General features: G+C 31.4%; 1 protein-coding gene across 1 annotated transcript in view; it reads left to right on the top strand.

Annotated features, from left to right (window-relative positions):
- Positions 1-205: 205 nt before the first annotated feature.
- The window catches only part of LOC143049971 (uncharacterized), a 36119-nt gene continuing 17757 nt past the window's right edge, over positions 206-18567 (top strand). The window contains exon 1 of the mRNA XM_076223751.1: positions 206-901. Coding sequence (XP_076079866.1) covers positions 634-901 — 268 coding nt within the window. The 5' untranslated portion in view covers positions 206-633. The remainder of the gene's footprint in view (positions 902-18567) is intronic.

The raw sequence follows: 18567 nt of genomic DNA, 5'->3' as shown, positions 1-18567 counted from the left end.
AAATCATTATATTTAAATGGACATGGTCGTTATCTCTACCTTAAATCGTGGTCGTATAATTATGTTCGATACAAACATTTATTTGAATGATCAGTTAAAAATCACAATAACTGACAAAGTCAATATTTTACAATAACTGTAAACAAAATCCTTAACGAAGAAATTATTTGTGTCCACTATCAGTTTAAAGTATATCCCTCAATATTATACAGGTACTTCCGTGATGATATACAAAGAATGGGAAAAATTCCAAGAAAAGGATCTTACAATACAATTACGTTTTTACATCGAATGTGCTCACTTGAAGTCGATGACATCGCATTGATTTACAGTTTAAATACTAATATTGTTTTATGAAGATATCCTTTTTTGTTTAAATCATTTCTAATTTGAACAATAAAGCAAGTTAGCATAGAAGATGCTTCCACGACACGTCAAATACAATATTTGTTACCAACGAAGGTGTTGAATATAAAACAAATATTGATGACAACGTTAGTAGTCTCAGAGTCAACACATAGAATAGGCATTTAATTGGAGAATGGCTTTTTATATGTGGGAGTCCGTTCTGTGCTTATAATTCTCATATAAGTAAATAGTTATGGAATTGGTGAACGTGTAAGAGAGTTTGGAATGCGTCTGTTTCATCTTGTATTTGTGGCTTATTCTGTGACTATATTGACGAAAGATATTTATGCTCGCAAAGGCAAAGCATGTAAAAATGGAAACAAACGAACTTTATCATGGCGATTAAAACTTTTAAGAAAAGTTTCAAAGCAATTGAACCCAAGAATAAAACTTTTAAGTTTAAAAGGCAGAATTAATAGTGACTTGGAAAAAGACAAAGCACATGGATGGATAAAAGAATCAGAAAGTAAACAACGACACGTCCCTAGAATTGGTAAAGTTTATTTATTTACAAATCTTAATTTAAATTTGACCGTTTTAAGTCCATCTCGATTAATAAATCAATTTGTGATGCTATCGAAACATTTTAACAAGATCTTCACAGTGATAATTTGAAATAATTTGATATTTTTGGCTTTAAAACAAATATAATTTAAGAGAAATAATTTCGTTTCGGTTACAATCCGTCAGGATTTAAGGATGGTCAAATCATGAAATGTGTTATAGTGCTTTATATAGAAAAACTTTGCAACAACTGCAATAATAATATCGACATGAATACGTTGGCCTAAATAAATCATGTTGCTTTGGGTATCATATTCTTTTTTTCTAAGAAGTAAAGCAATAAATTTATATATATGCCCTTCTTTATTTAACATTCCGATAGATGAAACGTTCTGAATCTTAATCACATCGCAATCAGAATGATGAATTTTGAACCAAACATTGATTTGTAGGGTTTTTACGATACCTCGTCACACTACTACTCTGAAAAGTTACGGATTATTTACCTATCATACAATAGGGACAATATTGAAATGTTTATAATAGTGTTGAGGAATCTCAACTGTCATTCAAAGCTTTAAACTTTGATTGTAGAGCTATCTGATTGTGTTATATGATATATGTGTTCAACAATCAGATATGGCAGCAATATAGAAGATAAAAACGTTGATAAAATTGAATAACAGTGTGACATTTAAATGTTAAATGCTGTCATTTGTTATCGAATTCCTAAAATCTAGGCAGTAGAAAGAGTAAAAAACTTACCACAAATCATACAAATTAATATTTAATAAGGTGCATTGTAATTTGAATCCTCATATGCGTGGAATTTTAATGAATAGCGATATTGTTTTTTGTAAACTTGATGTTATAGAAGATAAAGTAACAGATAAAATTGATTGACAAGTTATATTCATATATCATGTCCTTTTGTTAATTGTTGGGGTGTAGAGAACTTTTACCATTTTCTAATTTGTTTTAATCTTTGTGTGTGTGTGTGTGTGTGTGTGTGTGAGAGAGAGAGAGAGAGAGAGAGAGAGAGAGAGAGAGAGAGAGAGAGAGAGATTAACAATATTAACACAACATCACAAGCAGTCTGCTTCCAACATAGCAGCAGATTATTTTTTTTATATTCATTATTTTGTCAATGAATATAAATACCTTTAAGTGGGCTGACTGATTAAATGGTCAAGTTATACATCATAAATCACGATTAATAATTCATATTTCAGATGAAAAGGTGAACTATGCAATTCAGTAATCTATTGTTTGATCAAACTCAATAATTAAAATTGAGTATGTACATTATAAGCTATTGAAATTACCTTAACATGAAAAAAATGCTTTAGGTGGTATCTGACTGATCTAATGGTTAGTATATTTATATATCACCATTCAATAAATCAGACGAAACCTTGCCTATATAATTAAACAAACTATTGTTAAAAAAATAAAAAATAGTTATTTGAATTTTAAGCTCCTGGAAGTAAGCTCTGTTCTTATCCTAGTATAAAAGGACTATAACAAAAATGAAATGATAAATAGTTAATTTCTGGGCATGTTCAGCATGAACGAGGTGAGAGAGACAGTGAATTTAAAAAGACAGATCTTGTTTGACTACGGTATGTCCAACAATAATTTTTCAGATACCTTAAAAACAAAATTAAAAAATCTTACATTCGTCACATTTAACGTTAAATTTCAAAAGCTGTCTGGCTTGATTTCAATCCCGACAAAATGTATGAAATGGTATGTATGTATGTACATACAATATTTGGTACCACTAAAACGTTTTATCTGCTGCAAATGTTTGCACCTGTCCTAAGTCAGGAATCTGATGTACAGTAGTTGTCGTTTGTTTATGTAATTTATACGTGTTTCTCGTTTCTCGTTTTTTTGATATAGTTTAAACCGTTGGTTTTCCCGTTTGAAGGCTCCGTGTTAAAGGCCGTACATTGACCTATAATAGTTTACTTTTATAAATTGTTATTTGGATGGAGAGTTGTCTCATTGGCACTCACACCACATCTTCCTATATATATCTACGAACAAAATTATATTACCTCATATCTATAAAAAGGCAACAGTAGTATACCGCTGTTTAAAATTCATAAATCGATTGAGAAAAAAAAACAACAAATCCGGGTTACAAACTGAGGGAAACACATCAAATATAAAAGGGGAACTACGACACAACAGAAACACAACATTAAAGTGTAAGACACACAGAAACGAACTATAATATAACAATGGCAATTTTTCTGACTTGGTACAGGACATTTTAAGAAAAAAAAATGATGGATTGAACCTGGTTTTGTGGCTTGCCAAACCTCCTGCTTTTATGGTAATGTTAAATATAACATTAAAATGACATTATTATATGACAGGACAACAATAGAGATAAATGATATAAGATATGAAGACAAAATGCAATATGGAGTAAGAATAAAGTTAGTATTTTTATAGCAGCCCTTGACGTCATCAAGTTTTTCAATGGATTTTACCGAAGTCTACCAAGTGCTAGGAAAGCACATTGATATTTGTAAAATGTCAAGATTTCAATGAATATATAACATAGAAAATCTTCTCAGCCTTGGTTTTTATGGAATTGTCTATTGCGATTATCAATGCTGTTTCAGACTGAATGGTGTAAACACGATGAACATTGCACCAAATAAGCCAGATGCAATAAATTTAAACATTCAGAGTATATATACTAACTTTATTCTTAATCCATATTGAATTTTGTCTTCATATCTTACATTCATGTTGTAAGATATTTTTGTTCATACATACATACATGTAAATATTTTACGGGATTAAAATCAAGCCAGACAGCTTTTGAAATTTAATAACGTTAACTAAACGATTTACAATAAAAAAAACTTAAAGTTATTATGCTACTTGTTATCTTTTAACAATTTGTTGGGGGAGAATGAAATGTTTTTCTCATTTTTAATGTCGATTTGGGTTTATATTGTATAGGCAATATTTATTTTAGCTATTATTTTGACAAACATTGATATATTTTTGTTTTTTGTAGAAGCTGGTTTACACAATGGAAATTTTAACTTAAAAATGTCATTATCTTTAAAAGAATTATATTGAATCAGATGACCTCTTCATTTTGGAAAGATAAAATACTACACAGTTGTCATTGCGGCTAAACCCAAAAATTATTCCGGGATCAACTGTCAAATGTAAACAAATCTCAGATATCAATAGAATAAATTAACAAAGTTGAGTAAAAAAAGTCAAAGCACAAAACCTTATCAAAAGGGCAGTGTTATGGTATGAAGTCTTTCTTTTCTTAGATGTTTTTTTTCGTAGATACACTGTAAATTTAAAACTACCATTAAATCATTTTTGAGTCTTTTAGATGTGGAAAAACGTAGTAAGATATAAAGTGGGCAATACAATAATCATATGACATACACACACGTGGTCAATATTAATAGAGATAAAATAGACTCCACAGAAGGCTAAAGATTAAACAACATGACCCAACCAGCCGATTAAAACAAACAGCGGTAAAAATGGTCACATATTTCAAGTTGGTGCATATATGTCATCTTCATATCAAGGAACCTTTGATAGATTGATTAATTTTTGTTTGCTTAACGTCCAGTAGAAAATATAAATTGCTCATTGAGGGCGAGAACACTAACAATTAACTCAAAAGTTCTGGTACGATGATTGGCTATGATGAAGGGCGACAAATTAGAACTGACACTATAAAGACAGAGTGCGTATTACGCATAGTGTCAGTTCTAATTTGACTAATTTGTAAAATGAAATCATATCTTCCATACGTGTAACTTTTATTCAAAATTGATCGCTTTTTTCCAATCAATACTCATTTTTGCGCCTGTCCCAAGTCAGGAGCATCTGGCCTTTGTTAGTCTTGTATTATTTTCATTTTAGTTTTTTGTGTACAATTTGGAAATTAGTATGGCGTTCATTATCACTGAACTAGTAGATATTTGTTTAGGGGTCAGCTAAGGGACGCATCCGGGTTCGGGAATTTCTCGCTACATTGAAGACCTGTTGGTGACCTTCTACTGTTGTTTTTTCTATGGTCGGGTTGTTGTCTCTTTGACACATTCCCCATTTCCATTCTCAATTTTATCAGTTTCTGTGAGTATTTGATTCCGTTATGTTCATTTTTATATGAAAGAGAAGACTTGAACTACGTCTGTTTGTTGTTGTTTCGGACAGTAAAGGTATAATCTCAACATTTTATTAGAACAGTTTAGAAAACTACAACGAGTACTTAAACAATTTCTGAAAAAAAAAAGAAGTTAGAAATATATCTATGAATCACAGACATATGCATAAATGTCTTAGTCTTCGATATAAAACTTTCTGTTAAAGTTGAGGATGCATTGAATTTTATATTTTGTTTTACGAACATAATTCTTCGAATTTAAGAAAAAAGACTTTTATATTGAATGGATTATAGTACAAAAATCTATAATCACGCAAAACTCAAATTGTATGCGTGTTAACATTCTTTTAGTGTGATGTCGTATGTCGAAGTAATAGACATTCCGGAAAGGAAGTTGTACTACTTAGTCCGTTAGTGATATTACTTTATGACAAATCTTTATAAACTGTATAGTTTTGAATGTCAGAGATAAAACATGTCTGGTTCATGACCATAAAATCATTTATAGAAACCCGTATTTGTAAAATGTATTTCTGTTCATTTTCTCAAACAAATATATTAATCTATAAATGAATAGTAAGCGCTAATGTTTAGTCCTCCAGAATTTCTGTAGGATACGTGCTTGCTTATTAAATTAAAAATTATGGCGTTGTCGATATAAATATTACTTGTATATTTATGCCATTTGAGTAACATATGCTTGTAAGACAATAATAATAGATCGTTTATATATATTACGTGCTTTGTATTTGGTTACTGCGTTCGTTTGAAGGATACAGTCGTGTTTAATAAAGAACTGATAAACTAATATTAATATTTTTATTAAAAAACAGGACATTTATTTGATAAAATTCATGCATTTGCATTACGTACGATGTCTTATAGATGTGTTCATTATTTGTGTGTGTAAAACTCCTTAAAATTTCTATTGTTGAATAAATTAAGAAAAATTGGGTTAGCGGCTAACATTATACATTGTATCACATGAATTGTACAAAGTTATTAAAGGTACCAGGCTTATAATTTAATACGCCAGACGCGCGTTTCGTCTAGATAAGACTCACCAGTGACGCTCAGATCAAAATAGTATAAAGCCACACAATAACAATGTTGAAGAGCATGGAGGACCCAAAATTTCAAAAAAGTTGGGTCTATTACAGCTAAGGTAATCCATTCTTGGGATAAGAAAATCCTTAATTTTTCGAAAACTTCAAAGTTTTGTAAGCAGGCAATTTATAAAAATGACAAAATAATTGATATACATGTCAACACCGAAGTACTGACTACTGGTCTGGTGATACCCTCGGGGACGAACAATTATCTGGCCTCCTTTACATTTCTAGGAATATGATTAGTTAAAAGCGTCATCGTGGAGACCGTGTATATTTGATATTAGGTTAGTAGGGAGGCGGGGCTTATTTCGTACCCGGCTAGTAGTGGTGTTACGTCCCTTTTATATTCCGTATTAGGTAAAAGGGAGGCGGGGCTTATTTCATACACGTTTGATAGTGGTGTTACTTCCCTTTATAAAAAAAAAACGGTACTGAGAAAAAAAAATCAGACGAAGAAATTGATGATTAAGATGGAAATAAATTCATAAAACGCATTTAAACCTAACAAGTTGTTATTGTTGGCATCTGTTTTGTAGGATCAATGAAAGTAGCTGGTTTCTAAATGCTAACAGTATCTAAGACTTGCTGATTTGAATAGGTCACTAGTCTAAATTTCACATGTTAAGATAGTCGGTAAGATAAATTCGTTACATAGTGTGCTAGTGACGTAATACGGTATATATGGGGTCATAAGCACACTATGTAACTAATAGTATTCTGCATTTGTACTTCTGAAACTTATGCTCTCATAACATTGAATTAACGTTAAAAGCTCATGTACAATGAAAGTATCATAATTTGAAATTATTGTTCGAAAATTGTATTTCCAGTTACTACTTTTTGGTTTTTGGTTTTAAAACTGAGACTTATTGTTTACTTAATGCAATATTTATAACTCGGCTTGCTTGAGATATAAAATATATACATACAAGTGCCAGCTTAAGCTAGTTATACACCCAGTTTTAACTCATCTTTTTTCTGCTCAAATTGCTTGTACTATGTCAGGAGTATGACAGTTTCTTTTTCACTCGTTGAGTATGTTATTGTTAGTGATTGATTTTGTCAGTTGTTACGGACTTCCCTTTCTGAATTGACCTTGCAGTTCTATATGTTTATTCTATATATCTATTGTGTACATTCATAGATAAGTCATTATATGTTTTGATTATTGATGATAATCTATTGTATAAGATGGACACAATGATTACAATAAATATAAACGGATATACTAAGTTTTATACTGGTTTTCTCAACATAAGTTAAAATAATTAGAATACCCTATCCTAAATTATCGAAATTTCCATATTGTTTTTTTTATAAAACATAATATCTTTGTGTAAACAAGATGCATACAATCAGACCTCATGGGTGTATCAAATATGCATAAGGTACTAATTTTGATGAGGTATTATATAAAATAAATAACCAATGGTAAAGGAAAGTTATTCAGAGATATTGATGATGTTCTTTCCATTGACGATCCGAATGTTTCTGATTGGGTTCCATTAGTACATCCCCAGAACAAGAAATTAAAAAAAAAAACAACAGACACGGCTTCCTCCGCCTCAACTTTAGACTTATACCTCGAATTCAATTTACACTGTCATCGCAGTATCAGAATCCAAGACAAACGAGACGATTCTAATTTTTTGAAATTATCAATTTCCCCACCTTAGCAGTAATATAGTTACTTTATCTGCATATGATATATAAATTTCCCATCTTATTCTGTATTTAAGAGCTTGCAGCTCCTAATCTGACTTGTGAAAAGTCTCCAGTGTCTGATCAGAAAGTTGATGTACCAAGTGTATGTCAAAAAACGTCTTGTTCTTTTTCTTAAAATGTTCATCTGAAGGTACCACGACCTTGTTGATAAATTTTCCATATTATAAATAATACACGGTGGTCTTGTAGTATAGATATTGGGTACTGACATTGTGTATCATCTTAATAACGTTTTTTAGTTTTATTTGTCTTTATGGATATTACTTTGACTGTTAAGTCTGTTCGATACACATGACGTGGCTCTGTACATATACATCCTGTCATTGTGTTATTGTTCTATGATAATTTTTGTATTCTTGTCTTTCATTTTTTTCTCATGTGCTTTGTTTGTATGTCTTTTAGTATTTCTATGACACATATCACGTGACTCTGTACTTATACATCCCGTCATTGTGTCATGGTGCTATTGTAAATATTTGTATTCTTGTCTTTCATTTTTGCTAAATGTGCTTTGACTATATACCTTTTGGAGTTTCTTTGTTACATATTTGTTTGTTTAATAGGTATTAAGATTTAAACACAATGTTGACTGCTATAAAATGAAAGAATAGTATCATTATTCGACGGTAAACATGACTCGCGTATATAAAGCATCATAGTGGAATTTAGTTCAATTTGAAGAAACTGAATGACAAAACGTATTCTACGTTATACAACTTTAATAATTGTGTTGAAATGAATATTTTTTTCTGCAACAACATCTTACCTGTTAGTTTTTAAGCACCTGTACGATCTGTTCGTGAAATGTCCTAAATATTCACCTATTTCGGTATATATTTCACAGCTGAATAGCTTTAGGCGCGATAAAACCCCGTTCGCATCTCTTACTTTGTTTTATTAGTATTATGTATTTCTTAACATATACATTTTAACTAATTTTCCTCATTTTCTTCAAAAATAATAAAAAAAAAAAAAAAAATCGTCTGTTTACTTATCATTCTACATCAGAAATTTCTGGCATATACAGTGAAAATGATATGTTAGGATCCGCACTTTACATACACTGATACTATAGAAAAGAGAAGTTTGGCTAGTTATAAAACAAGGTTAAATCAACCAATTTCTCACATTAGAAAATGTGTGTTCCAAGTCAGGAATATAACAGTTGTTATCTATTCGTTTAATGTATTTGAGCTTTTAATTTTGCCATTCTATTAGGGACTTTCGGTTTTGAATTTTCCTTGAAGTTCAGTTTTTTTGTGATTTAATTTTTTACAATGTTAAGGTTTATACAACTTATTCAGGACATTATCCCACATAACAACAAAAGTACAAGTGACATTTAAAGGGATAAGATAGTAAAATGATTCACTGAAATCAATGATAATAATAAAAATAATGTAGAAAAAATACAATATTAAAAATCGGATTATTGCAATTTGTAAGGATATGGCACCAGGTCGTTAATTTTCATAAATACATTATGAAGTATTCAAATTTTAGATACAATCATGTCATGCATTTATTCTCTGCAAACAATAGAATATCAGTTTGCAATGAATTGTAAATAATAGAGACATTTCTGCCACGAATGATGTCACTTATGTAAACTATTTTTTTTTATTAATTAAACACATTTGTTAATACAAATCTTGATTAAAAAAAATCATTTGCTTACAAAATGTATATTTGTTCATGCTACTTTCTAATAGGTCATAAGTTTGAAATGTCGAGAAATTCTAAAATATTCTTATAGCGGAACAAACAGAACTTTCCTAGATGGTGCTTTAAAAGTACCAAGCAACAATGCTTTAAATAGTATATAGAGGTAACCTGCTGAAAAGCAAAATGTCTACCCCTATCCAGAATTTAATTACTTCAATTTGATTAAGCTTTTTAAAGTGGATTGACCGAGATGGAAGGAATATCCACTTTACAAAAGCTTATCAAATTTGATTATCAGTCTCAATATCAGATTTTCCAAAATACAAATTGGTGGTTGGTATTTCCTTTTTAGATGCATGCCGAGTCTTTTGTAGTGGAATATGATTTAACGATATTTCTCATCTATTTTTCAAATAATATATTGAAGTTCCTGATAATTTACAGCAGATTCCAACGAGTATGAAGCTACAGGTAGATTTTTTGGTTAGCTTCCTTGCTAGCTCAACCATGAAATGATTATTACCTTAAAATTGGGAGGAGCATAGCACTAATTCGTCATCCAATGAAAACACTCATATCAATGGCCTGTTTATAATAATAATGTATGTTTCATACAAACAGGTTTACCTAAACAACTTTGCAAATTATATTTCATTTCTTATAGTCTTTGATTGAATTAAAAAATTCTCTTTACAATAAATTAGAAGCGGAGTTACGGTGTATGTTTTGTTTGAGGACGATAATATTTAGTGTTGATTCAATGCTAAACAAATAGAAATTTTATAGAAAATCAACATCATTTCCCCTTGTACTCTCATAGTTGGCAATTTGGTACTTGATAGACGGAGAATTATTGCAAGTAGTGCTAGCAATGATTTCCTAAAAAAACAAGTTTAGAAATTTAAATATTGGTTTAAACAAATATATATAAATATGGACCAATTCATGACACCTTTTTTTTAATTTAAAGGTTGTAATAGGACTTTTTGTAAACTTCAAACGCTAACACATCATAGAAAATCAAGAGAGTAACCTATGCTTAAAAATTTATAACAAAAATATCTGTGGATTTTGTTGGGTTTTTTTTTGCCACAAAATCCCGTTTAACTTTAAAAATGCAATGAAACTATAAATAATAATGCTTGCTTGAAGTTTCCCCTTTGTATATGTACAAAATGGCCCATCTCTATTATTCATTATCTTTGCTGTTTTTATACTATTGCAGTTTGAAAAATTCGTAATTCAAAGGCAACAGAAGGATATTTACGCCGCCGTGATTGTACCATTGTAAAGTATATACCATAACTGTATTTATAAATGAACTGAGTAATTGATTGAAATATAATTGGCAATTCAAACACACCTACAACATGCTTGTCAATCAATGAATTTTAAATTTAGATTGAAAACTTATTTTTAAACTGACTTGTAAAACTAGTTTTTACAATGTTTATATTCTGTCACTCGTTCTGATTGGTTCTCTGTTTAACTATTGACTCCACCTACAGGCTTGTGTACCTTACCTAATAATGATTTCATGGTTGAGCTAGCAAGGAAGCTAACCAAAGAATCTACATATAGCTTCATACTCGTTGGAATCTGCTGGAAAGCATGTGTCTTTTATCTTATCTTTGTACACCTTCATACCCCTCCCCTAGTAACTTTGGATAAGGTGAAAAGTGAAATTGAGGCGTTATTTATTTGATGAATTGCTTTGTTCCGGCGTTCACATCAGTTGTTTAATGGCGGTTGGCATTGCTCAATCTTATGGATGTTTCCATGTATTGTTATCCTAGACTGTTTTTGTTTGTTGCCTGGTTTTTATATTGCCATGGTAGCGTCTGTATTTCTTTGATCAACGATTAACACTTTTTATGTTTTCTTCTTTTCTAAAATGGTACCACCCTTTACTTATAAGGCAGAGGATACATACAGACACAACCAGTCGAACAACAGTGGTGTCGACCCAGTCGTACGATACAAGTGTTTGCATATTTGTGGGTATGTTGGAGTTTACAAAACTCAAACTGATAAATATTATAAATTGAAGAGTTTAGATTTTTTGAAGAACAAGAATCCACATGTTAATACATTTTCAAATATTCTTACCTGACAATTCTTTTAAAAAGGCTTGTAACAATTTAAGAATATGACAGTTGTTTTCCATTCGTTCCGTTTTTCGAAAAAAGTTTAACTTATGCTTTTTGTCAAATATTACAGAATTTTGAAAAAAAAGTAAGATCACAAAAATACTGAACTTAGAGGAAAATCAATTCGGAAAGTCCATAATCACATGGCAAAATCAAATAACAAAACGCATCAAAAACGGATGGACAAGAACTGTCATATTCCTGACTTGGTACAGGCATTTTCAAATGTAGGAAATGGTGGATTAAACCTGGTTTTATAGCGCTAACCCTCTCACTTTGATGACAGTCCCATAAAATTCCGTTATATTTACATTGATGCGTACCTGGGAGTTTGGTATTTACGTTAAACAATTTTAACATATTATTCATTATGAACCCGATTTTAGTCGTCCATCGTCTAGGAAGTTCACAGTTATATATCATTGATATAGCAACATAAAGGTCCAACCAGTGAGGCGGTAACTGATAACGTATTCAAGCAAATGAAATACTCTTCTTGGATTTATAGCGCCAGTTTTCTTTTTCTGTGTAGCTGCGCAGGAATTATAGATACCCAGCCCCGTCCAGCGACAATGGAGACTTTTGATTAAATACCATGTGTAAGATGGTGCTACGCTCTCAGGCAGATAGAGATAATCCTTGCTAGAACTCTTCGATATATCAGTGGTCATCTGATGCAAAACAAAGACATGTATGGCCTTATCAAACACACCGTTTCTTCTCGATGGATGTTCAGACTCGGCCCGGTCGAGAATCACTTCGCAGAATCTACATTGTATATATGATAACCAATGAAAAGTTAATGCTAAACATAACTAGATTTGTAATTGCTAGCAATAACTGATGGCACCCTTCCCCTATTGCCAGGTGAGTGGCAGCCATTTTGAAAATTCAAAAGTCACAGAGCGTATCTACAGATGTCTAGTAACATTTTTGTAAAGTTTCATCCATTTTGGAGCATTTTAATATTTTGGAAATTTTTGCTGTTTCCATGGTTACGGTGGCCATTTTGGAAATTCAACATCTACGAATGTTGCTCATCATTACTGTGATGTTTCATAAAATTTGGAACATTTTTATATTTTTGAAATTTTTGGTGTTGTTTCCATGGCAACATAGTAGTTCCAATGATTGCTAAAATCCTCCAAAACTAGTATATAGTGGGCACCAACATTGTATCAAAATATAATGATTCTAAGTTTAAGCATGTCCAAATAATTCACCAAAACCAAAAAGTGGATTTTTTCACGTTTGTTACGTTTCCATGGTAACGGCAGACATCTTAAACCATTCCATGCTCCGTGCACAAATTGATATGGGGGTCCTCACTATAGTAGAGTTCAATCAACATTGGTCCATTGGATTTCGAGAAATCGCCTGGACAAAATGTGTTGCAAGAAAAATAATAATAAGAAAAAAAAAAAGAAACGTAGAATAACAATATGTCACCCCAACTCCGTTGAGGGTGCCATAATTAAATTATACAGAATAGGAAGCAGATGTTTGAAAAACCTAATTAGTGTCGACAGGTTACAAGTCATCAAGCTACAGTACATTCAGGTGTGAAGTCATTCAATTCATTCAACATATTGAAAGAGTCAAAGTATCGGTTAACACAAACTCATACAAAGTAATCATATCTGAAATCATTCTGATTAGGAGAAGCTAGAAAAAAGTGTGACGGAATTATTTATTAGACAAACAGATTGACAAGTTGACTGCAAAATAAGCCCCTGCTGATAGATAGAGGGTATAATTTATTATTGTCCTTGAATTTTTTGCCACTGTAAACTTATCAAACACTGAAATTCTCCCTTAATCCGCCAAGGGTGAAGAGGAGGGAAGTTGATCGTAAACCTGGGCTAGCGAAGATGTCCAGCCACATGGACAACCATGATTCTTTAAAAAAAAAGAACACCAGGTAAACAAACAAAAAGGATTCTTTCTCAGGATGAAATCAAACAGAATTGTAAGATGGACAGAACATATATCTAACCTCTACTACACCATACAGCATAAAAGAAGTGAATACACCTTAATAAATTTCTTTCTTTGACATACTTCATAAAAGTTCATTCTAGAAAAATGAATATGAGATATACAAAATCCTATATTATATTAAAAACATTTTTGCAAGTTTGGGCATATATACAGTTTAGACATGTTCAGTGGACATTCAAGATTTTACATGTCGCCAGAAACTTTCTCTAGTTGTCACAAATTCCCCTCACTAACCCATAAGATAATTCTATCATAATTATCCTTTGTAAAAATAATTGACAGGTTTTATTTCCTTGTACTAATTGATGGGGTTCGTGTTGCTTAGTCTTAATTTTTCTATGTTGTGTTCTGTGTACTATTGTTTGTCTGTTTCTTTTCAGCAATTGCGTTGTCAGTTTGTTTTCTAATTACTAGTATGCGTTGAATGTCCCTCTTGTATATTTTGTTCCTATTTTCCATAGCCCATATGTCCTGGCGCGGCGATTTTTAATCAACAACCAATCAACCAATCAACCACATACATCGTATAGCATATTCAAATATCAAATTTATTAAACAACCTTTAGTTTAAAGTAAGTCGAGTACATGCCATATTTCCATCACGATTTTCAAATAATAATTATGTGACGATATCTAAAAATCTAAACTTCCACAATTAATATACATGAGCGATAATAATTATGAACGAATTTTAAGATGGCTCTTACTGGTACATTTTTACAGTCTGACCTTTGCAACTAAACAATAGTAGTATCTATAAACGTTACATGTTTACTATACATAGTCTTTTAATAAGATCAGGACATTTAAATCAGGCGCACAATCCCAAAATGACCTTTTTTTAAACGGTTATTACTATGATAGAATATAAAAATAAAACACTTGACAAAAAAAAAAAAAAAAAAAAAAAAAAAAAAAACAGTTACAGAAAGGTTAATTATCCATGGACTTGGTATTTTGAATTTATTGTATAACTAAATGCTATTTCAATGTGGGGAAAAAGTATTTCTATTTATAAGTACAGACATATCTTTAGCAGGAAAATTACAATGCGTGTATATCAAAGGGATAATTCCTTTTGTAATTCTGTACAATTTTCTGATCGAGCCCTGTTAACGTACAGCATATTAAAGTATGAAAGGTTGAATATAAAATATTACTTACATAGTCTGTTTGTGAATTAATACGATAGATACGGGATCAGTAAATCCCTTATGGGGTGAGAGCGAAGGTCGAACCTATATGGAATTTACTAACCCCTCATGTATCGTATAAGGTCACTAGCACACTATGTAACGAACCTATATTACCGACTATCTTTATTTGTTGAATTTAGACTAGAGTTGTCTCATTTGCAATCATACCACATCTTCTTATGTATAAATCAAAGTGTTTAAGTGATAATTTTTAGGAAACTACTTACATTGGTCTGTATAAAAAAATGTCAAAAATGTTATAACAATATTAAACAGAACTTCCAATTCAATAATCAAATAGTGCCAAAGTCGTGACCACTACTAACCGTGTATTGAAATAAGCCCCGCCTCCCTCCTAACCTAATATGGTATATACACGATCTCCACGCGGACTCTTTTAACCAATCATATTCCTAGAAATGTATAGGAGGTAAGATAAGTTTTATGAACAATTCATAAAATTGAGAATGGAAATGGGGAATTTGTCAAAGATTAGGATGTAAAGAATGGTGTTGTAGACGTTAAAGACTAATTCGAGGTGTGGTGGCCCTTTTGGTCATTTTACTCATTTACAATCGATATAAGTGATTTTATTATAATTATCTCGCCATGAAAGGCTTTATTGAACTTTTAGTTAAATAAGGGTTCCCTGTAAGCATATCATTTGCATATTTAAAAAGAGGAGATGATACCACGTGATCTTTATGGCAACGTAATATATAAGCCAATAATGATGTACATCTAGTAATGACTTAATTTGCAGTAAGTAATGTCTAATTTGAATTTGGTGATTTATTAATTAGGTCTTTCCACTTTTCTGTGGAAAGACCTATTGTTTTTCTTCTGATTATTTTTTTTTCTTCCGACTAATTTTGTTCTTGCGATAAATATTTGTTTCGCAATATGTCACTTAGATATTTGGTATATGATATCGAACAGTTTATGCGCTTTGAAATTTACCCTGCGTAACCTAATACATGTCTTTGTAGGAGTTATCTCCCCAAACACTGTTTTCCTTGTGTCCACTACTCCTTCGCAACCGTAAAAGATTACGACAAATTTATTTTACAAAATTGCTCGTTATATCCTTTGCATGATTTGTCCAATTTTGACCGAAGCAATATGAACGCTCCATATGGGAGTTATTTCCCCTTTTGTATTTGAAATTTTGAAATGTATTTTAAACTGGAAAACCATAAGTGATAGAGACCTTTGATTTGAGATCCTTGGGCCAAAAAAATGAAAATAAGGTCAAGGTCAAAGGTCAAGGTCGTATTTTAGATTTGTATTTGTCTTTGATTTCCCTATAACTTTGGAATGGTTATAGATACAGAAAATTTACATAGTGAAAAATGCTTGGTACTTCAAGGGGCAACTTTGTTACATTATGACTGTATTGGTTTTACCATTGTGTAAGGGGCATAATCCCTATTGATGGTTTATATAAAGCCATTATTAGGCAAAACTCTTAAACAAAATGTCCTTGACCCATAGGGTCTTTTGCAATGACATTGTGGAGCAATGACCTTGACAAGTCACAAGGTCAAAGGTCAAGGTCATGTACAAAGGGACAAATTATGTGGTTTTGGCACTACTTGAAGTTTTATGTGTTTGAATGCAAACCAACCAACCAACAAACCAACCAACCAACCAATCAATCAATCAATCAATCAATCAATCAATCAATCAATCAATCAATCAGTGCATGCATGTTTCCGTCTCATGTGTTTAATATAGGGTCCAAGATCTTCTTTGTTTCTTTTTCGCGGTTTCAAGAGACCCCATCCCAAGTGTTTAAGTTATAAACCAACCAACCAACCAACCAACCAACCAACCAACCAACCAACCAATCAACCAAACAAATCAATCAATCAATCAATCAATCAATCAATCAATCAATCAATATGTATGACAGTTTATTTATGACAGTATATTTAAAACAATATGGAAGGAAAAAACTCAATTATTCAAGAAGAATTGAATTTTAATATTGTTCTTACATCTCTTCTGAAAAAAAAATCCACATGTACTTTGAAACTACAAGTCCAATCGACCTCAAAATTTGCAGTCAGCAGGGCATACATGTACTAAAAGTTCATAAAACAACGTGGTGCAGCTACCTCTCAAGAATTTTCCTAGAGAAAAGAAATGGCAATGCCGTAAAAATCGCTTGCTAGGTCCGTAAATCTCAGTGAAATCCTACAATAAAATGTCCGCTCCTAGATTGAAATACTTATCTGTGTTACAAACAGGTGCTGAAAATGTACATTATCAGAAAATAATCCTTAAATGTGTTTTAAAGTTACACCGGATCAATTGAATCCAAATCATGCACTGCTGGTGAACTTTGATAAAAAATGTCAATTTCCTACAATGACAAAAGAAATACATTGTGTACATTCCGTCTCTATACATGTTGTCTGTTCAACGTCCCCACCTAAAAAGGAATAATTTTTTTTTCGTTATTATAAACCCGTGTCACGTGATGTCTCCTCAATCTGGCGCGAGAGTCGCGCGCTGGACCTACCTGAAATAAGATAAAAACTTTCCAAACTAAACATGAAACTTCTCCGGTAACATAATAATATAGACCCTTTACAAAAACAAACAAACAAACAAACAAACAAACAAACAAACAAACAAATCAATCATTTTTCAAAGAGGGAAAGACCGTCTACAATTGCTTTTTGAAAGCAATTGATTTATATTTCATATTTATTTTTATAATCATGTCTTAAACGAAGTCTTGTGGATAGAGGGGATTGTGTCTTATACAAATAAAGTACCAAATGCCAATGTATTTTTTTTTCAAATTCGATGGGATAGATGCGTGTAGTCACCAAACTTTGAATTATTTTGAGAGAAAATTATCTATATAACGGAACATGATGTCAAATGATAATGAGAGCTTCTTTTCATTCTTCCTTAAAAGCTTCTGTTTAAAGTAACAAGTTAATAAAACAATAAGGGAGCACAGTTGGTTTCCATTGGAATGACAAATACTGTTGAAAAACACGCACTCTAAACGTTACAAATATGGCAATAATAAAGCTATCAATGAAGACATCAAACTTCTCGATTATTTCAGCTTCAGAGAATTTGTTGTTTGAATCAGAGATATTTTTTTTAAAAGTACGATTTATCATTTACTAAGACACGTTACAAGTATCTCCGTTCTCCATGAAACAAAAAGGGAATATTGTTTTCATAAAAGTCTTTTAGTTTGAAAAGCGAATATTTGTAAAGGGTAAAAAGTTATTATTTTTCATACTATTGCACGACATAGAAAAAAACATAGATTGTATGTACTCTTAACAGATTTTAACTGTTCATTTACTGACTTGTACCTTAACAAACTATTCAAATCAATACATCATACAAAACTTTATATACTGCTTGATGTTTAATATGATTAGGTTTTGTCGCTGCGTTTTTCCTGTATAAACCTCTAATTAGCAATCCCTTAGCGTTTTTTGTTGTCTAGCCATGTACAATGGAATATAATACCCATAGTTACTATGTACGGGTATAGAGTGATAATCATTGATTATAAATGAGTAGGAATAATATTATTAAGACTGTGCGTTACAAGTCAAATCATATTAAGTGAAACCTGATTAAACCGAACCCTGAATAAA

Source organism: Mytilus galloprovincialis, chromosome 10 (genome assembly GCF_965363235.1).
Source record: "Mytilus galloprovincialis chromosome 10, xbMytGall1.hap1.1, whole genome shotgun sequence".
NCBI classification, from domain to species: Eukaryota; Metazoa; Mollusca; class Bivalvia; order Mytilida; family Mytilidae; genus Mytilus; species Mytilus galloprovincialis.
This window is presented reverse-complemented; position numbering and strand designations above follow the sequence as displayed.